This window comes from Condylura cristata, unplaced genomic scaffold (assembly GCF_000260355.1).
Source record: "Condylura cristata isolate star-nosed mole 26May11 unplaced genomic scaffold, ConCri1.0 scaffold00031, whole genome shotgun sequence".
In the NCBI taxonomy this organism is placed as follows: Eukaryota; Metazoa; Chordata; class Mammalia; order Eulipotyphla; family Talpidae; genus Condylura; species Condylura cristata.
Genome location: NW_004567132.1, coordinates 12,476,478 through 12,501,733, shown reverse-complemented (window position 1 = coordinate 12,501,733; position 25,256 = coordinate 12,476,478). Strand labels below are relative to the sequence as shown.

General features: G+C 36.9%; 1 protein-coding gene and 1 pseudogene across 2 annotated transcripts; both read left to right on the top strand.

Moving 5' to 3' along the window:
- The first annotated feature begins 66 nt into the window (after positions 1-66).
- On the top strand, positions 67-23,392 carry WDR92 (WD repeat domain 92). 2 transcript variants are annotated; one of them, XM_012731540.1, is made up of 9 exons: positions 67-368; positions 6,237-6,337; positions 8,703-8,833; positions 12,352-12,453; positions 14,990-15,105; positions 15,940-16,074; positions 18,087-18,184; positions 20,804-20,972; positions 23,340-23,392. In XM_012731540.1, the coding sequence occupies exons 1-9, from the start codon at positions 186-188 to the stop codon at positions 23,376-23,378; spliced, it is 1,074 nt and encodes a 357-aa protein (XP_012586994.1). In that variant the 5' UTR covers positions 67-185; the 3' UTR covers positions 23,379-23,392. The 2 variants fall into 2 exon arrangements, with proteins under 2 accessions (XP_012586994.1, XP_004691523.1); XM_004691466.2 differs by lacking the exon at positions 23,340-23,392 and having other exon boundaries at positions 20,804-21,721.
- On the top strand, positions 9,932-10,310 carry LOC105854240 (annotated as a pseudogene).
- Positions 23,393-25,256: the final 1,864 nt, after the last annotated feature.

Below are 25,256 nucleotides of genomic sequence, written 5' to 3'. Positions count from 1 at the left end.
GTGCGACTTTAGTACACGACCGGCATCACGTAAGACAGCTAAACCCAACTTGCTAGTGCGTCAGCGGGGGCGAGTAAGGCAAGCGGGAGGGACAAACAGTCTTTTCTGTTTGGAGTTTGGTTTCCACGTTAGTGTTTTGGCTGTGTTTGGGTCTACCGGTTGGCGAACGTGAAATCGGCTGGAATATGTCGGCCTTTGAGAAACCCCAAATTATCGCCCATATCCAGAAGAGCCTCAACTACACGGTGTTTGATTGTAAGTGGGTGCCGTGCAGCGCGAAATTTGTGACCATGGGCAACTTTGCACGGGGCACCGGCGTCATTCAGCTCTACGAGATCCAGCAAGGGGACCTAAAACTGCTCCGGGAGGTGGGTGCCTGGTCGATACTACCCAGTTCGAGGATCTGGGACTGCTGTTTGGGGGATGCGAGTGTGGGTCGGGTTGAGGGGCTTCGCATTCTTTTCTTGCTAAAGGCTTAAGTCCAACGTTCCCCAAAGCACAGCTCGACTGCACGGGACTAGCAACGCTGATCGCAGACCGAGAAATACTTTCGACGTAAAAATACTCCTCGTTCCGATCCTGAATCCTCTTCGGTGTGCTAGTTCATCCGTCCCCAGCCACTCGCAGTTCCCGCGCGCGATCTCTGAGAAGTTAAGACGGTGTCTAAATTCAAGGCCTTCCTAGGCAGCAAGCCGTTGTTTGTGGAAGGTCTGTTAGTAGTTCCCTGATAGTTAAATGTTCTTCGAAAAAGCAGAGTCAAAAGAGCCTCCAGTGTACCTACAGTGTAATTGAAAGAGCAACCTGCCAATCTATTCTTTCCACAAGTATCAGCTTATTGTCTGGTATTACAGGCGTGTACATGATAATGTCCCCACTTTATAATTTATTTTCTAGTGGAGAATCTGTTAAGTAATCAAACCAATGATACATAAATACAGACCTGGATGAATTCCTTTAACATAAAGGAACACGTTGCTATGAACATAAAAACAGACTTGGGATGAATGAAAACTAAGCCAACCTTGAAATAGAGATTTCCAAACCCAATAGCACATACAGAAACATCATACTGGGAAGCTCAGCAAGGGGAGTGTTTTATTCCCTTAAGAAACAGGCGGGGGTAAGCAGAATCAGACGTTAACAAAGAACTGTAGATCTGGCAAATTTAAAAGATATATGCCGCTTTTTCTTAAGGAAAGGACTTTAAGCTGGGTGCAGCAACATCAGGTTTACAGATTTTATGAAGGTCTTTAATGAAAGAATTGCAGAATGATATTGCCTAACATTTTTATTTTAAAAGTGTTGATTTGGGTTACCTGAAAACAGTCAGTTATAGTCAGGTACTTAGGGCCCAACCCTAAGCAAACTCGTCAAAGTAGACGTCAGGGAAGATTGAGAAATTGGGTATGTAAAAGTATAATCTGCATCATCCCACTTTGAAATTCTAGGATTGCTGTTTGTCTTGTCCTTTCTCACCAGGCACTCTGCTCAGAGTATCTAACCATGACTTCTTTTTTCCAACATTCCTTATACTGTTGGCCATTCAGACCCCACTTACTGCTGCTATTCTTAGGTCCAGTTCAAATTATTTGATTTATGAAGTCCTTCCTGAACTCACACAAAGTGACTTTTCTTTATATTGCATTCAGTTGGTACTTACTGTCTGACAGATAAATCATTCTGTCCACTTACTTCTTTTTTAAATTTGTTAAAAGATTTCTTTATTTATGCGTACAGAACTGGGGTACTTGCCAGAGGTATAGGGGCAGTGAGAGGATTCACCAGAGACAGTGGAGAACAGAACAAACCGATCTACGAAGTATATTGCTGAGGGGAGCAGTGGACCGGTCAGGAGAGGACTGCTGTGCCATGTGGATCACTTCCTGGCCCAGGGATTGAACTTGCACTGAAGTAGCTACAGCTAGCTTGCAGTGCTGTACTATAACCTGCTGCGCCACCAGGGAGGGCCTCTGTCTACTTATTTCTAATTAAATTGTAAGCTCCTGGAGAGCGAGAACAGATTCCTAAGCTGTGGTTTGTAAGGAACAGCCACTCAATAAATGACTTGTTAAAAGAATAGGTGAATGTATATGTGTAAAAGGATGAACTTGGGAAACTTAGATATTTGTTTATTAATCATTGATTGAACAGTTGGGTTGATAGGTTTGAACAAATGAGAAACATTGTCAAGCTAAAGAAACTTAATAGGAAAAGATACCAATCAAAAGAGAGAGATACCAACTCAACAAGAGAGCCTCTACAGACTTGTGTCTTTTTAAAAATAAGAATTACATAATTCGTGTACATTTCAGCAGTATACTTGTTTCTTAAAGCAAAGTAGTGCTCTTTTTTTTCTTTACAGATTCTAAATAATTCTAGCAAACTTAAAATTTTGCCTTAAATATTATTCACGATGAAATGTTCACAGAATCTTTAGGAAAAAAGAAGAAAATAATCATACACATAATCAACCCTAGGAATAACCACTTTTTATATTCTCCCTGTATCCCGTGAGTCTTCTGATTCTACCATAAACCATTGAGAACCTCTTTTTTCAGGGTCTTATGCTAAAGAAGGGTCAGAGGTAATTGAAAGATGTTTACCTTCTCCTAAAGAGCCTACTGCCTTATGTGAGGATAAATTAAATGCAAAACACATGTAAGACCTCATACTGTATTGGACTGATGATACATTGGAAGCGAATATAGGCAAGTATAGGTTCAGTGAGTCAGCTTTTGTGCATCACAATCACAGAAGTGTGTTTTGTTGTTGGGTGTTTAGGGGGTTTTATTGTTGTGTAAATTTAAAATCTTAGAAATTCTGATGCAGTGGGACTTTTACTCTAGACTGAAGTGAAACCTGAGATGTCAGTATTTTAAAATTTCTACCACGTGACTTCAAGTCCCAGGGTTGATGACTACTGGAATAGCCGAATTATTTATTAAACACGGTGTTAGGAAAAGTGTTTTATCCTGTCATTGTGCATCTAAGTATTGTGTCCCCAAGTCAGTGTATCCAAGATAAAAACCTGGGAAGGAAACAAGTGGCTCTGTGTTGGTGCCTTCCTAACATTGTTTCTAAGAGGCTTGATGGGGTGGAGCAGGGCTCCCACTTGCGATTGAGTTGCCTCACACACAGGTGTGACCAAGGACTCTGGCGGTTAGAATCCCTATCTTATGTCTTCCAGCAGGAGAACATGAGCTTATAAAGGGATACCTTTTTTCTAATTGGCACAAAGGTCTGGAGTAGTCCTGAAAAATAGAATCATAGTTAAGGATGTTTATATTTTAAAAATTAACATTACATTAATAAAGTTCTGCTTTTTTAGCCCCTGTGTCACTGACTTCACTGCTTGCTAACATTTGGTTGACTAAATCTTTTAATGTTAATTAAGTAGTGCCAGAATGTGGAGGTGGAAATACTGACAAGCTGTACTAGACCCACCCACAGAGAGAACAAAAATAGCTCTCTTGGAATTATCGATAGTGGCTTCTTTATTCATGTCAACTTAGTGTAGCACAGAAAACCAACAGCTAGGTCAAATTTGACCATTTTTGATGGTCATTTTCAGTATCATGTAGCCAGAATTATTAATGTACTGATTTTCTTAATGGAACAACTTTCACAAAATAAGTATTTTTTTATAACCAGTTGGTTTTCTAGAAGATATTTTCTTCTAGGAAAAAAACTTTAGCAACCTCTGAATTCCTTATAACTTCTCTTTTTCAAAGGTAAAATATTTTACATAGGAAGGGAGCCCTTTTCTGAACTAGAAAAAAAATTAGCTTCATTCTAGTGTCCTCTTAATTTAACTACTATTAGCATTTCCACAAATGTCTGAGAAAGGAGAAAATGCCTCTATTTCTATAAGTCCATTTGCAAGCATAGCTCAACCCTTTTGAAGAAAGTGCAGCCCGCACTGTTGTTTATTTATGAGGCTTTTTAAATGTTCACATATTTTGAGTTTAATTTGGTTGTTGTACAATGGACCACTAGTATCTTTAAATCTATGGTTCTTTGATATAAGGAGAAAAGAGCATGAGAGAACCATAAATATTTGTTTATATCTTTAAAAATATTAATGAGGGTAAAAATCAGAGGACACAAATCTGAAAGTAGCTATAAACCATGCCTATGCTATTACCTCACTAGTCCATTTTACGATTGGAACATTTCTTGGGTACTTCTCATGGCTCTGAAGTTTATAGAATGGGAGCTACATAATAAAATGTTTATTTAACTGGTAACATAGGCCTGGAGGTAGCCTGATTTAGTAGAAAGAACTTGGAGTCCACCTGGCTCTAGGGCTCTTGGGCAGGTCTCTTGGCCCTTTGATCCTCTTTCCTCATCTGGATAGGGGTATTCCAAACACTCAGCCTCCAGAGTTGTGTATGTTACAAAGAGAAAGGGTAGTTTAGCCTAGAAAAACCCCTTGCACAGTATCTGACCTATAGGTGTTCACTATATGGATGGCATTTTGATTATCGCATGCAAATGACACCTGAAACCAGTATGTGCCTGCGGTTGATTGGAAAAACATGGTGGGAGAAATTGGAATGTAAACTCTGCCAGTGGTTTCTCCAGCACTAGCAACGAGAAACGAATTAGGTGTGCACTTACATTTTTGCTCCACAAATGTAGAACACCTACCAAGTATTGAACAAATTAAGACAAGGATCCGCTCTCATAGAGTGCTCACATTCGTAAAGGGAAGCGGTAGAAAATTGAATTAATAAAATAATTATGCTGATATAAGTGCAATGAAGATTTAACAGTGTAAGTGCTAGTGATTTCGGGGTGTTGCTTCTGCTTGGCAGGACCAACAGGCTTCTGAAAGGAGGTGATATTTGAACTGTAATATGAGCTGAGAGAAGGAAGAGATGAGGTTCATCTGAGGGAAGAGCAAAGGGAATAGTAAATGCAAATTCCCCAGTGTGGAAATGTCTTCTCAGTGTTTGAAGAAGGAAAAGAAGGCTGCAGGTGTAGCTGGAGGGTAGTAGAGAGAAGAGGATAAAGCAGGAAAGGTCATAGATTGACCTTCCATGCTGTTCTTGGGAGTCTGTGTCTCTAAATGTGGATACATTTATTTTATTATAATTCATATTGTAGAGTTTTTGCCCTTTGCTAAAATACACACACACCGTGGGAAAATAATAAAAGTGAGAGTATGACAGGGCCTATCATGTCATAGTGTGGTTTTCAGTTTGGTTTCCTGAAGTCAGGGAATTCAGATATGCTCAGATGTCAGAATATCTGTATGGTGATGCTGTTTTTGGAGCACCATGAAATATTGGATTAGCTTTTTCTATATAAGGAAGACATTTTTCAGTAAAATAACCTGACTCTATTATATATAGTCTGATTGTTACACCACAAGAAGTAATTAGAGACAGAGGAGTAGGTAAGAGTATGCTGCAGGTGGGTGTGTGGGAGGGGTTAAATAGGAACGGATACTTGGGTTGTAAATTCGTTGAGGTCATGGCTACTCTTATTTGTCTTTCCATCTTCTTATACCTAGTTCATTGACTTACATATCATAGCAAACTCATTAATGTTGAATGTTTGAATTGGACAAATGTGTAAAGCTCTAGGCTATAGTCTCATGGTCTATGATGGTCTCCAGTGATTTCTGTCAGCCACTTATACCTTAAATAGTGCATTAGTGTATGCTTCTTTTATTAATACGAATGTGTTTATATATAGTACCTTTATATGGAAGAAAAAAAACCTCAAAAGATTGGCTGATCCATACTAATACCAATGCCTTTGATACACACAGATATACAATCTCCAAGCATTGAAATGTCCCCAGAGAGAATAGGGAAAAAACTTTTTTAGTATGGGGTTCTTTAGGGAAAGCTATAGGAGTCATATAAACATTGTTCTTGTAAACATTGAAAGAATATCTTTTCTACGCTCTCATATCTAGCAAGAATGCCACTTTGCTGAAATTTTCATGTATGTAAACCTGTGGAAATGATAGGTTTGTCAGCATTTAAGTGTCTTATTTAAGGTGAGATGAGAAGAAAGGCAAATTAAATGCATTCTTTCTGACAGATCCATGCTTTTAAACTATAGAAAAATTACTGAAGGGAAAGAATGATGATTTTTATTGAAAAACATTTTAGTAGTGCTTTATACTATATTTAAAATCCCATAATTAAGCCATAAATATCACAGATTATAAATAGCTGCTTACATAAATAATGTATCTTCTTTCCCTTCTTTCTATCAAGATTGAAAAGGCCAAACCCATTAAGTGTGGAACATTTGGTGCAGCATCTTTACAGCAGAGATATTTAGCTACTGGAGATTTTGATGGAAACCTTCATATATGGTAAGATTATTTAATCAGTATTAAGATTTGAGAAAAGAAATTTCTTTGATAGTCTCATTGCTCTTCCTCTGTAGGAGAGAATTCTAATTTTAAAATGTTTCTTGTTCAATTTTAACAATTTATATTTATAAAAATGTCAAGGTAATCTTTTAATGCATGTATCTAGGTTTCATTAATCAAATTCTATTTTTAAATACTAACCATTTTTAGATTTTGAAATCAAATTTTATTGATTTGCTAGTCAATCATATAAATTTGGGGAGTATAATTTCACACCTTAACATGTCCATGTACTTCACTCATACTCCTAAAGCCCCAATGCCAGTATGCTATCACATTTATCCCCTCCCCCCAACTTCCTCTTGTAAATATCATATCTTTTTAGAATCTAGAGTTGTTTTGCCAATTTTTTCCCTCTTGGATTATTTGTAATTCACAGATGAATAAAACTGTCCAGTAACTTTCACTCTGTCATCTCAAGATCTTTCCATTTTATCCCAAAAGGCACTATTTCGTCTTTTATATTTGATCTTAGACCAAAAAGTGAGAGACAGTTGATTCTTTCTTTTGAATAGCTGTATAATAGTCCTCTGTGTGGGTGTGTGTGTGCACAGGTGCACATATGCCACAAATTCTTTATTCTGCTGGCATAGGTTACAGCGTTCCATCACTTGGTCATTGTGAAAAATGCTGCTGTGAACATAAGTGTACATAAAACTTTTCACAGTTTTATTTATTTATTTCATATTCTTTGGATAAATAAGTAGGAATTATACCAGTGAATTATATAGTATTTCCATATTTTTTTTAAAGATTTATTTATTTATGCATACAGAACTGGGGTGCAGGTCAGAGGTGCAGGAGTGGTGAGAGGATTCACCAGAGAGAGTGGGGAACAGAACAGGCCGACTGATGAAGTACACTGCTAAGGGCAGCAGCAGGTGGATCAGGAGAGGTCTGCCACACCATGTCAGTCACCTCCGGGCCCGGGATCAAACTCATGCTGAAGTGGCTTTAGCTTCTTAGTGCTGTGCTTTTACCTACTGTGGCACCAGGGAGGGCCAATGTGTTATTTTCTTTTTTTTTTAAAGATTTATTTATTTACTCATACAGAACTGGGGTACAAGCCAGAGATGCGGAGGGTGAGAGAATTCACCAGAGACAGAGGGGGGAGCAGAACAGGCAGATCGACAAAGTACACTGCTGAGGGGAGCAGCGGGCAGGCCAGGAGAGGTCTGCCACGCCATGTGGATCTCCTCCAGGGCAGGCGGGAATCGAACTCATGCGGAAGTGGCTAAACTTCTTAGTGCTGTGCTTTAACCTGCTGCGCCACGAGGGAGGGCCCATATTATTTTCTAAGATATCTCCATACTAGTTTCCTTAGAGGCTGTGCTAGCTTACATTCTCACAAATAGCGAATGAGTGTTTCTTTTTCTGTACATCCACATCAGCATTTGTTGTTTCCAGTCTTTTTATGGACATACTCTCACAGATGTGAGGTGGTATCTCATTGTGGTTTTGATTTACATTTCTCTTATAATTTGTGATATTAAATGTGTTCATATGTCATTGGCCATCTGGTATGTCTTATTTTTATAAGTATCTTTAGACCTTTTGCCCATTTTTTGATTGGCATATTTGTGTTTTTATTGGTGAATTATAGTACTTTATATATTTTGGAAATTAACCCATTGTTGGACATGCAATGGGCAAATACCTTCTCCCAGGATAGGTTACCCTTTTGTTTTTGTGGTAGGCTTTTTTTTTTTTTTTTTGACTAATAACAATATTTACTTCCATACATGCTGTTTATGCTAGCATTTAACATTCTAAATTTGTAAATAAAGGGCTATTCCTTCCCTTCCACTTTTAAAAATGCAATGTGTTACAGAAAAATTAGAAAAAATCAGAAAATTTTTTATTTTGTTTATATGCCAACAAGTCAGTTGAGTTAGATAATGACAACATTGAATTTTTGTTTTCTTTAATTTTCTTTTTTTTTTTTTTAAAGATTTATTTATCTATGCATACAGAGCTGGGATATAGACCAGAGGTGCAGGGGCAGTGAGAAGTTCACCAGAGACAGAGTGGGGAGCAGTACAGGTAGATTGACGGAGTACACTGCTGAGGGGAGCAGCCCACGAGTCAGGAGAGGTCTGCCGCGCCATGTGGGTCACCTCTGGGGCAGTCGGGGATCGAACTCTTGCAAAAGTGGTTTTAGCTTCTCAGTGCTATGCTTTAACCCGCTGCGTCACCAGGGAGGGCCCTTTTTAATTTTTTAATCTAAACTCCCAATGCATTTAAAATTAGTGGTTTTCATTTTTTATTTCCTAATGATTTAGCTGACATCTAATCTGTTGTTTAGGAATTTGGAAGCTCCAGAAATCCCAGTATATTCTGTGAAGGGCCATAAAGAAATTATAAATACTATAGATGGTGTGGGTGGACTTGGAATTGGGGAAGGAGCACCTGAAATTGTTACTGGCAGCCGAGATGGTAAGTCATTCTGTGTATTTTAATTTTTTTAAAGTTAAATCTCTATTAAACAGTATATCCTCTCTCTTGAAAATCTTCCTTGATATTCTTGATACCCCTTAACATTTGCCTCGTTTTTTTTCAAAGTTTCATTTATTTATGCATACAAGAACTGGGGTATAGGCTAGAGGTGCTAGGGGTAAGAGGATTCACCAGAGACAGTGGGGAGCAGAACAGGTGGATCTACTGAAATCTATTGCTGAGGGGAGCAAGACAGAAGAGGTCTGCTGCACCATGGGGTAGCTCCCTGGCTGGGGATCAAACTCCTGCCACAGTGGCTGGCAATAGCTTGATAGTGCTGAGTCGGCTTAACCCCTGCACCACCAGGAAGGCTCCATTCTCCTTTTTTGACCATCAGATTTGATTGTATATCCCTCAGTTATTTGAGACTTTTGGGTATTGAGAGAAAGAGGTATAGATCTTACTGTTTTAGTTTGAGTTAGTTCAAGTACTAAGAACCATAGTTTTTTATGAACCTTGAAGGATTCCAGATTTCTTTACAGGGTTTTGAGGCAGCTGATGATATAATGTGGGTGGCAGCATTTCATTTTCTTTTTTTAAAAAGCAGGATTAGTACTTGTATAAACTGTCATATTGACAGCTGGCTGAAAACTGAAGTTCTGTGATCCTTCCACGTAGCATTGAGGAAGCCCCAAGGGCACTGGCACTCCTTTTCCACCACGCAGTGACTACCAGTGGGCAGGCCTTTGGTACCAGAGTGTCCCGAATGATTGTAATCAGAATTGTGTTGCTTCATGATGGATAGATTATTTAGTTGATGTGCTACTTTTTTTTTAAATTTTTTTTATACATAACAGAACTGGGGTACAGGCCAGAGGTGCAGGGGTGGTGAGAAGATTCACCAGAGACAGTGGGGAGCAGAACAGGCCGACTGACAAAGTACACTGCTGAGGGGAGCAGCAGGCGGGTCAGGAGAGGTCTGCCGCCATGTGGGTCATCTCCAGGGGATCAAATTCATGTGGAAGTGGCTTTAGCTTCTTAGTGCTGTGCTTTAGCCCCCTGCGCCAACAGGGAGGGCCCTGATGTGCTATTTTTCTAATGACTGCCCAAGACCATGAGGAAATTGTTTCAAAAGAAAAGTAAGATGGTATATAGGTACCTAAAAAACTGAGGGTCTTAGAGTGGGCCCACGAGTGAACCAGGATGCACAAATGAGAAGTGATTAACAGCAAGTTGAAACTAGAGAGAGAGAATGTCTCAAAGAGTTGGTGAGAGATAAAACAATTTAATGTGGCTAGAAAGATAAATTGAAGGCACACTGTAAAGAGGTGTAGTTAAAGAAAAGAGATTAGAATATATTACTGTCGATGACTTGGTGACTGAAATCACACTGAAAGGCAGAGCCCTGGTATCTGACAGTATTAAGAAGGAGCTTCAGCAAAAAATAACATTCCTTGTGTAACATGCCAGCCTTTAAGATTAAATTAGATTATAACGTTTTATGGTTTTATTTCTAAAAACTAGGGATCATTTTCCAAAATAAAATCCTTTTTTGTATAGTATACATTTTTCAGTAATGATGTATTTACATTGTATTGATTTTCTATAATGTAATTTTTTAATAATTAGCTCATGAATGAGAAAAAGGAAAGGCAGATATAATTTTCTAATAGATACTTGAGTGGCTTTTAGAAATAAATTTTTCAACATATAATCATAAAACTATTGAAGAAATGAATCTCATAATTTCAGTCATAAAAGCAGTATGTAATATAGAATGAAAACTAACATTTTATCTTCTATACTAGCCTGACCAGAATTTTTTCTTTTTTTTTTTCTTTTATTTAGTACATCATTCTTCATTTTTTTACATTTTCCATCTCAGTTGTAGTCTACATGGGCTTCCCCCCACCAATTGAATTTTTTCCTTTCCAGTTTATATACTATTACTGTGTAAGCTCTCAGCAGCTCTTTGAGGCATTCTCCTTCTCCAGCTTCTATCACCTTTCTGTTAACCACTGTTCTTATTTGTACATTTTTGTTCAAATGTTTTGGGTAACACAGACATAGACCATAGCTTGGGCTTTTCTTTGAAAACAGTCTCCTTATGGTGTTGAACAGTCATTGAATAACTAGCAAAATAAACTAAATAACTATATAATATTCCATCCTAAGAATGTGTTGCACTATCTTTAATCATGACCAAGATAATGAGCATTCAATTTGCTGTAAGTTTTTCTTTATTATTTTGGGAGAGTGACTTAAAAAATAATGAAGAAATGAATGTCATATATAATAATTTCTTTGGAAAAATCATATTTTATGTTGATCATAATGCTATATTAATATTATATAATATGCACAATAAAATATACATAATACTGTGTTTACCATAGTAACAATCAAATGTCATCATTCATTGTTGAATTTTAAAATTGTCAAACTTCCCAAAGTACTTATTTACATTGTCAGCTATAAGAGATGAGGTTGATTTCCAACCATTACACCAGCATTGATTCTTCCCTTTTTCCCATAATTTAATAAATGAAAGTGGCACTTCATTTCAATTTGTGGGCACTTTTTTCCATATTCATGTTCTAGTTAATTTTGCTCTCAATTATCAGTTTGTATTCTTTGCACATTTAACTCTTACAAACTTTTTATAATGTGAATCTTATCAATTTGTATGACTCCTTTAGAGTAATAGAATAACCTCTTGTCACATTTGTGGGATATTTTATTCTCTTTAAAGCAACGTTTTAAGTAACCAATTCAATTTTATTCTTGGAGTTAAATCTAGTGAGATAGCTCAATTTTCTTGAGTTTATTATCCTTTTCAGAGATTTTTTTTTTGCCCTTTCCCTGTTCTTTCTCCTGTTCTTGCCTTTTAGCCATTTTATTACATGCATTTGCATTTCTTCTTGGCAGTGACACCATTTAGTTAGTAGTCCTGTAATTTGCATTAAAATGAGAGGGTTGGAATTCAATTGAGAAGAATTATTTGTTAATATTTCCCTCTTCTCTGTTGCCAAGGGAAATTAAACTTAATTGTATGAAATAGTATTCTAAAACCACATCTAAGAAGCCATAGATGTAAAAATTAGAGTTTATTCATTTGTCTAAGAAAAATATATGGCTTGTATGGGAAAAAATTAAAATTGAAGTGATGCTGGTGTTATTCCAAATAAAAACACTAGTTTTAGGCTCAAACAAAACAAGACATGGCTTGCATTACACATCATTTCTGTTTTTCTTGTCACTAATTTCTTGTTGATAATTCAGAAACAGTGGGGCTTTTTTGGTATATATTAATTTGTAAAGTCAGATAGCAACATATGGGTATGTTTCTGATACTAACTGCAACTTGTCCAAATAGAAATCAGTAAAATGTGAATATTTTTCAGCTCTTTTAATATCTGTAATATCACCATATACACAAAAAGCCATGAGAGGAGAATGGAGACAAGAATGCCATCATTCTTACTGACATTTTACCAACTTACTTTTATTTGTGATAGGAACTGTGAAGGTGTGGGACCCTAGGCAAAAAGATGATCCTGTTGCTAATATGGAGCCTATACAAGGAGAAAACAAGAGAGACTGTTGGACCGTGGCATTTGGTAAATTATTGAAGAACTCATGCACTAAATAGATCAGATCATGCACTAAACAGATCAGATGATAAAGTCAAGACCAAGAGTTTCTTTATAGACTGTTCTGTGTATTATTCTGACAGTTTACTGAGACAGATAAGCATAACAGTTGATGTCAGTCTCAGGGACCTGGATTTAATTCCTCATTGTACTACTTATTGACTCTCTGACCTTACCTCTCTGTTCCTTGACTGCTTTGTTTATAAAGAGAAACAAATAATGCCAATTCTATAAGATGGAATAGCTAGTAATAGAACTACTAGTGTTATTTTGAAGATTCAGTAATTAGCACTTGTTTAGGATTATGCTTAGATTATTAAGTGCTCAAAAATATTTGATATTAGTGTGTACTTCTCCGTAACTAGATGATGTTAACCTACTTTGGAACCAAATACTATTAGTGGATCTGAGCAGAGCTTCAAATGCAAAGGGTCACCTAACAAAGCTTACATTATACTCTACAAAGTTTATGTGTATTATCTAGAAAATGGTTATGGCCATTACAAAATTATTTCTTACAAATTGGTAACTGCAATGCGTAAAATGAATAGTGACTTTGTAGGACTAATTGGTCATTGCAAAATTAAAATAATTTTGTTACTAGAGAATACATATCATATCTTAAATCTTTCTTACCCTTCTTTTTTAAAAAGTATAATCTTATGTAAATAACAGGCATTAAAGTAGGATTTAGCTATATATATATATATATATATGTGAACTGTTTAACTTTTCATATTTTAAAATTGAAGTGTTACTTAATCAGAGGAATGTTTTCAATTTCCAGTTTAAAATAAATTATTTCCAGTTTAAAAATAAATTATTGGATGGGAATTACTTGTGTTTTTATGTTATGAACAATATATACAAACTTACCTTGGAGAAATTTAAAGATAGTGTTTAGAATCATCTAAAAATTGATAAAGTAGGGTCTCCCTGGTAGCGCACGGGTCAAGTTCAGCGCCATCAAAGCTATCGCCAGCTACTGTGGCTTGAGTTCAGTTCCCCAGTCAGGGAGCTAACCCACGTGGCACAGCAGACCTCTCCTGTCTTGCCCACTGCTACCCTCAGCAGTGTATTTCCCCACTGTTCTGCTCCCCACTCTGTCTCTGGTGAATCTTATCACCACTCACCCATACCTTTGGCCTACACCCAAACTCTTGTATGCATAAATAAATAAAATAAATCTTTAAAAAATTGATAAAATAATGAGAAGGTTATTGCCTTTGGGTCCACTAATATCTTTTTATCTTTGACCTAGTAGACATAAAGACAGTTTTCAATGTAAGGCAGTAAATTTTTTTTAAAAATGATGTGTTGATTTGACTATTTTTTATGACTGTCAAATATGTGAAAAGTACTGTGGGCAGGCAACAATGAATCAGACTCATGTTCTAGCTTCAAGAAGCTTATAGTTTAGTAAAGAAGGCGTGCTATTTACATAATTATGGTACAATGAAGGAGTGATTAAAAAAAAATCACAAGAAGCATGGGTAAATACAAGGAGAGATGACTGGGAAGGAAGAACATTTTGACCTTAGACCAAGAATTTATAGGATTAGAACTACGGAAAATAGGAAATTTCAAGCATAAGGACTGGTTGAAAAATGTCCAAGAAAGTCTTTAGAAGGAAGTAGCAGTAGGAATTGCCTTAGAGATGGCGCAGGGCCATGGCCAGATGGTTTGGAGATAGTGGTAAACCTTCGAAAGTTTTGTAAAAATAAAATAGGATCATAGCTTTAGAAAAATTAAACTGGTGGCATATAATAGGAAAGATGAGTAGCAGAAGGAATATGATTCTGAAGCTTTGCCAGTATCCCAGGGGAGATTAGAAACAATGAGACTGGGGCAGAGGGGGGTGAATCAGAAGGTAATTATTGTGGCACAATAAATAGAATTTGGCAGTTTTTAAGCAAAGGGAACAAAGGTAGGAATATGTCCATGATAGTAGCATTTTGAAATTGATTGTGGGACAGATGGTGTTTTAAGCTGAAAAAGTTCCACGTGGGGCATTATGATTCGTTATGGGCAGTAAGAAAGATAGTGGGATCAATTTTGGACATCAGAAGTTTAAGATACAGTGTATTGTCCAGAGGGAGCCCACAGTGGAAATGCAGGACTGGGGTTTATGGGAAAAAGGCATTGGGGACAGTGAGCAAAAGCTATAGCATAAGGTGACAAGAGAATCTAGCAGTGTTATAAAGGCCTCTCTCAGCATATTTTTCTTAGCAAGAAGTTCTCCAAATAAATCTCAAGATCCAAGCAGGATGACTTTAAACATAGTGTACTACAAATTATTTCAGGTTTCCTTACCAAAATGAGATAACAACAGTATACTATATTGCAAAATAACTGTTGGGATTGGTAAAGTGAGAGTCTACCCAATGTGATATCGTTATCTGATTTGGTATAAGATATATGTGTGGTTTCTTAAGATTTTTTTTTCTAGCTACCTTCAAATTAGCATTTACAAAGATCTGAAATGTTGTATGTTGGTTTTCAGGCAATGCTTATAATCAAGAGGAACGTGTTGTTTGTGCTGGCTATGACAACGGGGATATCAAACTATTTGATCTCAAAAATATGTCATTGCGTTGGGAGACAAACATTAAAAATGGGGTAATGTCTATTGGGATTCCTTTTAGTGTCTCTGAGTATGTTTTCTTCCATCTCTGAACCATCACAAAAAGAAAGCACCTCTATCTCTATTAACTCACCTCTGTACAGCCCTTCTGCCTCTGGCTCTTAACCTTTGGATTGTGTTTTGAGATTATAATAAAGATCAGGGATTCTCTTTTTAGAAAGTGAACATATACCCTGGTACTTTCAGATTTGTGGTTCTTGTATACCTTCAATAAAGAATATAGTTCCTCCTCTTTAATAAAGTTAATCTTAGGGCCTCCCTGTTGGTATGGGGGTCAAAGTCTCAGTGCTGTCAAGTTGTCGCAAGCCATTGCAGCATGATTTTGATCCCCAGCCAGGGAGCTGACCCACATGACGCAGTAGACCTCTCCTCTCTTGCTTGCTGCGTGTGTATTTCAGTAGCTCCTCCTGTTCTGCCCCTCATTCTGTCTCTGGTGAATCCTCTTATTACCCTCCCTTCACACCAACACCTCTGGCCTAACCACAGCTGTTGTATGTATAAATAAGTAAAAACAATTTTAAATTAAGTAAAGTTAACCTCAAGTGTATAAAATAATTATGTATATAAAAATGAAATTGCAGCTTTCTGAATTTATCTATGGACAAGGGAATGCAAGTTGGTTTTGTTAATTTCATTAAACAAATGTTTTATAATTGAAAGTATTTGATAGATTGGTTCAAAAGTTAAATGATTGTTTAAGTTTTTGCTTTTACATGAGCTGATAATTGTGGCATTGTTTTACTTAATTTAAAAGAACCTCCTGTAAAATAATTGTTAAACCATCAGTAATAAATATTCTCTCTTTTCAGGTATGTAGCTTGGAGTTTGACAGAAAAGACATCAGTATGAATAAATTAGTAGCTACATCTCTGGAAGGTAAATTTCATGTTTTTGACATGAGAACACAACATCCAACCAAAGGTTTTGCCTCTGTTTCAGAAAAGGTAAATATGAAGGAAATGTCTTTCTATGAAGAAGACTGTTAATAGCTTGCTTTAGACTAATAAATAGAATTAGTCACCACGGTACCTTCTAGGTGTTTCTATGAAGGGAGCTATTTTTAATTTATTCTTGTGGAGTCTTGACAAGTTTTTCTGTACAAAGAGTACTTTCCCAAAACTTATCAATTTTAGACTCCTTGATTATAATAAAGACCTCATTTGGCTAGGAATTTTAATTGTGGCTTAGGAGCAGTCACATGAAAAATAGCTGATGTTAGGAGTTTGATCAACAAAATCTACCCTAATGTTTTCTAATAAATATTTATTTCTGTTAATACCTACTTACCTCCCTTTCAAAATATCTCATATATATCATGTCATTTCATCACATTTTGCATTCTAGCTTGTGATATTAAATGAAACTATTTAAAGCATTAGTGATTAGTACACACTCACTTAAAAGCACTGTGGTTAGTACATACTCAAAAATATTCATTCATCCCTAGATATATAGGTAAATAGATAGAGATAAGAGATATATTTACTTTGTCTATTCCTGATAGTATTTGAGGTCAGTTAGGGAAATTTATGGTATTATAGCATCATAAAAATAGACAAAGAAAGCAAAGAAAAGGAAAATCCTCATTTAAAAAAAAATATGTCTGAGTAAGGGGATTGCTTAAAATTTATGCTGAAATATCCTGTCATTTGCAAGAGCTGGGTTAGAAAGATGACTCTGAGCTTTGTAAAGTGTAAAAATAAATTAATATCAGCTATAGATTTGTAGCTTCCCTAAGATTAAAATGTGTAAGTTGTTAAATAAATAAAAATTCACTTCCATGCTCATTTTCCCTCTACCACAGATCCATTAGCATGCCTCAAGCCTTCACATTATGTCTTAACAATAATCATTATTATTTATGTAAATTAATGTCATTGCCTGATGTACTGAATTCTTTACAGAATAATTACACATTGCAATATTATTGAATATTTTTGTCTTTGTCATTTTAGACTATTTAATATTTTTCAACAATATAAAGCACTTTACTAAATTGTAAATTTGTATATATATATAATTGTAATACATGTAAGTGAATTGTAATACATTTTTCATTCTGCAAATTGTAGTTTGGGCTCCAAAATTTTTTGGTTATATGTAGTTAATCCAGGAGTTGTTAGGTGTGTCTGATATATTTTGAAGTTATCTCCCCTCTTGGATTTTATGTTTTTATCAACTTCTAGAAAAAGAAGAATAGCTTAAGCAACAAACTAAAATAAGTTTCAGCAACTTGAACCTAATCGCTTTGAAGACTCTAACACACTTTAGAAAATGTACATTTTCAGATGTTGTGTTTTATCTGATGGCGGTAATTCTTTTAAAAGACTGTTAAAATCAAATGTCAGAACTAATCATTCACTAAAATGTGAAGTGTCTAAATGTGGCTTATATTAAGTCTTTCAGTCTCTGCTTTCGTGTTCCTCCCGCCCTTCCTCCTCTCTCTGCCTGTCTGTCTTCCTTCAATTCTCCACAGTGAATATAACGCTGTTGGCATTGATTTACTGGCTGTTGTTAAGATGCTAACAAAAGCTATTAACCTTCCAGTGGCTGGTTTTTATCTTTTAGTTTAATACTGCTGATAAAGGTCCTGGTTTATTATTATAGCTGACCATATATATCCTCATGGTCCTTATTTTGAAGACAAGTCAAATGCTGATGCATTAAAATTAAGGCTCAAGAAACTTTAATTTATTTGGTATTGCAAATAAAAATGGACTTTGTAACCTAATACCATTTTTGTCAGGAGAACTTTGTTTCAAAAGAAACTAGGATGCTTTACCTAATTTCTGATGTGCTTCTCAGTAATTATAAAAAGATAGACCAGAAAGTAATTACTTTCATAAGATGTGTTGAAATTATAGAAGTGAACGCTCTTTAATTATAGGGTTTTTGTTTCTGGGGAAGTCTTTATTCGTCCATTGTAAACCGTTTGTGTACTTCTCATTCTGCTTAGGCTCATAAATCTACTGTGTGGCAGGTCCGACATCTGCCCCAGAACAGAGAGCTCTTTCTGACAGCTGGGGGCGCCGGCAGCCTTCACCTCTGGAAGTAGTAAGTCTCCCAGTGCACATTGCTCCTTTTTAAGTTACTTGTGGGCGTAAAGTAGGATTAGCTTGAACTTTTTTTATTGTCGTTTTTCCTCCTTTGACTTAGTTCATTTTGAAATGATTTTAAATTTCATGGTATTACATAAGTGATATTTTCTCAGCATTTCACTGATGTGCTTATTTTCTACTTAGTAAATATCAAACTTCTTTTGACATACTTAAATATATTTTTTAATATAACTGTGTCTTGTATCTACTGGAATAACTCAGGAATAGTTATTTTCATAGGCTGATATCTTGGTTTTTGCTAGTTTATTATTTTTAGTATGAAAAATTCGACCAAAGACTTTAATCAAATACAGTTTTCTGTTCATTGAAACACTTCCTCTAGAAGACAGGAAAAGAATGAGAATTCTTAGTTTTAGAATCTGATAATTCACTTTCCCAAGGTCAAACAACATCATTGTGATAGAATCAACCCAGAGAGCATGTCCCTGACTTGTCTCCAAGAAAGACCTTGTCTTTGCATCTGTTGCTGGGCACAGTGCTCTAAATATTAAGGGCCCTCTGGTGGAAGGTCAGCTACTTACTGAAAAGCTCTGATAAAAGTTGGAAGTTAATGGTTTCTTTCTCTAACCATGATTCAAGAAAAAAGATTGTTAAGCAAATCAACACAAGCCCATAAATGAAAGGTATTTAAAAAATGAAAATAAATAATGTAACAGGTGTAGGATTTTCACATTTGCAAAATACTTCTCTATTTCTTGGTTTCTTTTAGAAATAAGAAGGGGTACTGAAAAGTAGAGCCACAATTAGAAACACTTGTCACTCTTAGTTTTACTCAAAGAGTAGAGGGAGAACTTGAAGAGTGCTGTTAGAAGCCCCAGAGAAAGATCATTTGGAATTTCTCTTTCCTGATACTGTCACCCATTGGTTTTTTTGGTATTAATATTCCAATTATTAATTAATTTTCAGTGAAATTATCTGAAATATGTCTCACTTTTTGACTGATTTCACTCAATATAATCACCTCAGAGCACCATCTATTTTGTCCCAAGTGCCATTGGTATATCTTTTTAAGTAGCTGTGTGATATTCCATCAATATGTCAGTATGTTCCACTCTTTATTCATTCATCTGTTGAAGGGCACTTTGGTTAGTTCTATGATTTGGCAATTGTAAATAGTGTAGCTGTGAACTTAAGTATATATAGATCTTTTCACATTGGATATTTTTGGCTAATTTTAGTATTTATGAATCAAGGTAGTATCACTAATACCTAGTAGGCTTTACAAGACCTTCTGTTAGAAGTTCCTCTGTATTTCACTGAAAACACATGTTAGGGGAAGGAGTGTTTCTCTTACCAGTCTTTCAAATCCAGACCATATAGTATTTATGAGTTATTAAATTTTTGGCTCTTCCTAAAATATTTTATAAACTTATTTTTTAACTGGAAGAAAATCCAATGTTGTTGGAATTGCTTTTTTCTTTGTTGAAGCAGTGGGGTTTAGGCCTAAAATTTCTTGGCATTGTTTGCCTGTTTTTGTCTATGTATTTTATGATTTCAGGTTTTACACCAGCTCTTTAATCCATTTTGAGTTAGTTTTTGTATGTGGAATATGTCTAGTTTCATTATTTTGTTTGTGGCTGTTCAATTTTCCCAAGGCCATTTGATAAAGATACTTTCCTTTTTTTGATGTATAATCTTAACTTCTTTGTCATGGATGAACTGCCCATGTAAGTGTGGGTTGTTTTCTAAGCCCTCAGTTGTATTCCATTGGGTTCTGTGTGTCTGATTTTATTCTTTTGATTCTGTAGATTTGTGGTATAGTTTGAAGTCTGGGCATATGATGCTACTGTTCTTCCTTTTTTGGGATCAGAATTGCTTTGGCTATTCTTGGGGGTCTTCTGTGGTTCTATATAAATTTCAACAATGTTCTGTTTCATTAAAGAATGTCGTTGAAACTTTGATAGGGACTACATTGAATCTGTATATTGCTTTGGTAAAATGGCCAGTTCACAGTGTTAAGTCTTCCAATACATGAGTAGGGAATATCTTTCCATTTCTTTGTGTCATCTTGTATTTCTTTAAACAGTGCAGGATCTGCCCATAGAAATGGTACACAGAAGGTCCTTAGGGTTGGATCTATATAGTGAAGCTGTGAGAATAGTACCCTGTCCTGTATCAGTGATCCATTTTGGAATTGTTCAGGTGAGGTTCTACAAATGCTGCTTACTGCTCTGCACATACGGTTTGCCCTAGCATCTAGCAATTTGAATCCAGAGAAAAATTATAATAAAAATGTATCCAGAACACTGTGGAAATGTATCAAAGAAAGCTAGATTAAGCTGGAACTTTAATGTTAAAAGAGCAACAGAAAGCTGAACAGAAACGTTACTGAAAATTTTAATAGAACTAATAATAACCCTTTGATATGAGATTTTGAGGGGAGGGAATTAAAGTTGAAATAAATAGTGTCTCAGCATACACTTCAACATTAGATTCTTTAAGTGTTTTCAGTTCCAGCAATCAACTGAGAAACAAAGGTATTGGAGTATGTGTGAAAGTAAAATGGGGACTGCTGAGACTTTATCTCTTCTCATCGCTGTGCTTTTGTTTTCAGTGAATACCCTGCTCAGCGGTCCAAGAAAGATTCTGAAGGAGTAGAGATGGGAGTTGCTGGTTCTGTCAGCCTTCTGCAGAATGTTACATTGTCCACCCAGCCCATTTCAAGTTTGGACTGGAGTCCAGATAAAAGGGGTCTCTGCATCTGCAGTTCATTTGATCAAATGGTAAGAGTACTGATTATTACAAAACTCCATAAAATGTGACCTGAAGATTTTGGACTGAAAACCTTCTAGAGTACACACTCAGAATTTAAACCATGTTCTGGGATCCTTTGACCCTTGTTGAACAAAGTTGGATGTGACTGATGAAAAAAAGGCCTCAGTGCAAACTTGTGGACTGGCTTCTCTCTGGGGGGAAAGCCAAGCTCCATGTTTGTATGAACTTGTTTGTGCTGGACACAGGCTTGCTGCTGTGCATGGGGCATCACCATTTCCCAGGCCCACTCTGTTCCTTTCCTCCTGTTTGTTTCTAATGAAAAGTTGATACTTGTCTATATTTAACATATTTCAAGTTTGCTTGGCATCCCCAAGTTTTATATCTTATCATCACACTGGTGTAGCATTTCAGTGTTTGCATTGCTGAAGTATGGGGTCACTCAGTTTAGTTTTATATGATTTACCATTAAGACCTCTGGGAATTAACCTTCAAAAATATATTTGGAGAGATTTCAGTATCAGTAAGTTTCTTCTAAGAACCTTACTTTATAAAATACTAGATTTGTGTAACATCATCAGCAGTTTAATTCATTCATAAATGAAATACTCTGAATTAAAAAGACCTTTTTACTTAAAAAACAACAGATTGAGACTTGGTTGTTGACTGTGGTTAATACTGAGATGTACGATATTGTGGGGAGGGAGTTGTAGCCTTATTTTTTCAAATATTTTTATATATTTTATGAATAAATTTCTGTTTTGACATCCATGGAAGCCTTGTTTCATTTTTTCAATTTAATGACCTTAAGCCAGCACCATCAGTTCGTTCGCTTTATAAATGTTTGATAAGTCCACCTTAATTCACTCTGATTCTTCAGTGCTCATTGTATCTCTAGCAAAACTCAGAAGCAGTGTCTTCACCACACTTCCAGAAGTGTGGTGCCCCATTTTTCCATGTAGGAGACAGAGCCACTTATGACATTTGTCACATACAAAAATCCTGGGACTTCAGAGGTTCTTAGAAGGTAACTAGTTTGAAATACTTGAGAAAATTCACTTAAGAAACTCCAAAACTATTTTTATAGGGCCATGTTATGCACATATGATAGAGATAAAAAGTTAAGATGAGGGCCCTCCCTGGTGGCGCAACAGGTTAAAGCGCAGCACTGTGAAGCTAGCTGTAGCTACTTGGGCACAAGTTTGAACCCCAGCCAGGGAGGTGACCCACATGGTGCAGCAGACCTCTTGTGACCTGCCCACTGCTCCTCTCAGCAGTGTACTTTGTCAGTCAGCCTGTTGTGCTCCCCACTCTGTCTCTGGTGAATCCTCTCACCGCTTCTGCACCTCTGGCCTGTATCCAGTTCTGTATGCATAAATAAATCTTTAAAAGCAAAAGTTAAGATGAACTTTGAATGCCTATCCCTGTTGAATTCAAAGAACACACAAAAATATATGAAATTCTGCTCTAGAGCATTTGTATTTCATAGGGTAGTTAGAGAAATACCTGAATTGCATTCAATCTAAGTTGTCATTGATTATGAGATTTTACCCCCGAGAAAGAAAAACCCTGTCAGTGAAATTGATGTAATACTTTCTGATTAGTGTTTCTTTAATACTGATTTTTAAAAATATATTACATATTCATATAAAAATTATATTTTTACATATTTATACACAGGCCTTTTCTATTATCTATCACTTTGTACATCCTTAAAAAGGAAAATGTGCACAAAAGTACTGGTATGGTTTTTCTAAAAGTTCTTCCTATTCAGAGTCTGATCCTTCTAAATCTTTTTTTTTTTTTTTAAAGATCTATTTATTTATTCATACAGAACTGGGGTACAAGCCAGAAATGCAGAGGGTGAGAGGATTCACCAGAGACAGAGTGGGGAGCAGAACAGGCAGGTCAGCGAAGTACACTGCCAAGGGGAGCAGTGGGCGGGTCAGGAGAGGTCTGCCGCGCCATGTGGTCACCTCCGGGGCAGGCGGGAATCGAACTCATGCTGAAGTGGCTTTAGCTTTTTAGTGCTGTGCTTTAACCCACTGCGCCACCAGGGAGGGCCTCTAAATCATTTTTTAATTGTCACCCAACTCGTGTTTCCACAGACAGTACTGTTTTTTGTGCTGTGGAAAGTGTTTGTGATGAAGCATTTCTTGAAAGTATGCTTCTCTGTTTCTTTTAGGTCTTATTCTACAAATTTTGCTTTAGTGCATACATGCATGCTGTGACCACCCTGAACTACTGCTGAGCTTACTAGGAATGCTTCAGTTTTATATTGCTGTGTAAGCACCACTATTTGTTATACAACTTAAGTCCTTTAAGACCATAACAACCATTTGCTTTACATATGAATCATGATCTGCTGTGTTAGTCAGGCAGCCCCACTGAGGACTGAAAGATCTGCTTCCAAATGAAGGACCTGCTTCCAAAAGAGCACTTCCAAAACATGACTGGCTGTCAGCTGGGCCCTCAGTCAGGTGAGTACTAGGGGCTTCGCCACGTGACCTGGGCTTGCTTAGAGCATGGTGCCTGGGTTCCAAGCTTGAGCATCTAAGAAGAGAAAACCAGGTTAAAGGCAACATCATTTTTAGTGCCTTAGCTTCATAACTCACTTAGCACACTTTTATCATATTCTGTTAGAGAAAGTCATAAAGACCCTCCCCCTCTCAAGTTGTAAGAGAAGAGAAATTTAATGCTATTTCTTGTTGGGGACTTGGGTAGGTTCTGGAGGAGCATGTGAGACTTGAAATAACATGACCATTATTGGAAAATAGAATCTGGCACAGTGATTATAAGATACATCCCAATTTCAAAGATGTAAAAATGCATCTTAGAGTTGGTGAAATTCATTACATGTAATGCAGAGACCCTCTCCTCATCTGCCTATCCCACTCTTGGAGACAATACTAACCAGTCATGGTACTTGTCTTCTCTGAGCTTCACAAGCTTTAACACACTCTGCAAGGAATCACTGCCAACCACAAACAGGTACCCTCAAACTTACTCTCCTGGGTCCAGATTGCAAAGCCCTTGGAAGCCAGCTAGCTTCCTGGACCAACAGCATTTCCCAGTGTGGACCCCTCCATCCTGGGCTTTTTTTTCTAAGTAGCCCAAGAAATGATGAGGCTTTCCTGCACTAGGCCATATAAACCAAACACAGAAGACCCAAAATGGCACATTTATAAGGAAGGATAGGTCTTTTAGGTACCTGGATGCTTGAGTTTGCCAGCTTGTGCGACTTCTTCATGCCAGCTTACCAAAGGTGCTCTACTGGGATTCCAGTGTTGCTCCCAGTGAGTGTGGAAGGAACAGACATTGACAGCAGGTAGAGATAATTCATCCAGACCTTAGTGAGCCCTGAGAAAACTCCAGAGCAGTGAGGCCCTTGCATATAGTGCATATTCTTACTGCAAGGTTGCTTTCATTCTCCTTAGTTAGCATTGATGTGGCACACTTTTCTAGTATTGGTAAATGATTATTTGATAAGAGCTCTTGGAGGGGTTCTCATTGTGGGTTTTGAAAAGAAGTGTTGTTGCTTTGCTCACCAGATTGTCCCCTCAAGTAGGTAAAACATACAGGCTTTAGAGATAAGACTGGCTTGAGCAGTTGGAGTAAAATATTACACTCTACATTCAAAAGTTATGATGACTAAAAGTAAGTGGAAGATTGGCTTTTAGCTATATTGCTAAAAAGGACTGGTTATACTTGCCCAAGAAGCCCCCACCTCTGAATATCTGCACCCCTCATACTCCATTTGTGTGGTGTGGTTCCCACCTCATTACTTCAGATAGGACTAGGCTTCCAGCACAGACCTCATCCATAGAACCAGAGCAGCAGACCCACTAGGCAGGGTCCCAATGCTGCCTTTCTGAGAAGACCTGGAGTACTTAGGCCCCTCTGTCCTCACAACTCTTGGTACCTTTTAACAGAAGTTCTGTCATGTAACTAGCTGAGTAGTGAGGCTGCTAAAACAATGCCTGTTCCTCTACTCCTCCCTTAGGCTGCATGGGGTGGTGAGAAGTTATTTAGTCAGTGATTTATCACTCTACCATCTCTACAGGGGTTTGGGAGGGCAAGTAATAGCACATGACCTGTTTTATGATTCTGTGAACTTGTGTCATAGTGAAGGGACAGTTCCAGGGAACTGCCTGTCTTCCATCTCAAACCAGAAAGCAGTTCTTAGACCAACACAGAAGGAGCAGATATAGATCAGCCTCACAAGCGTGGCCTATATGATTGCCCACAGATTTTGTGTATTTTTGCATTAAACATCAAGCTTGAAAGAAGGAACA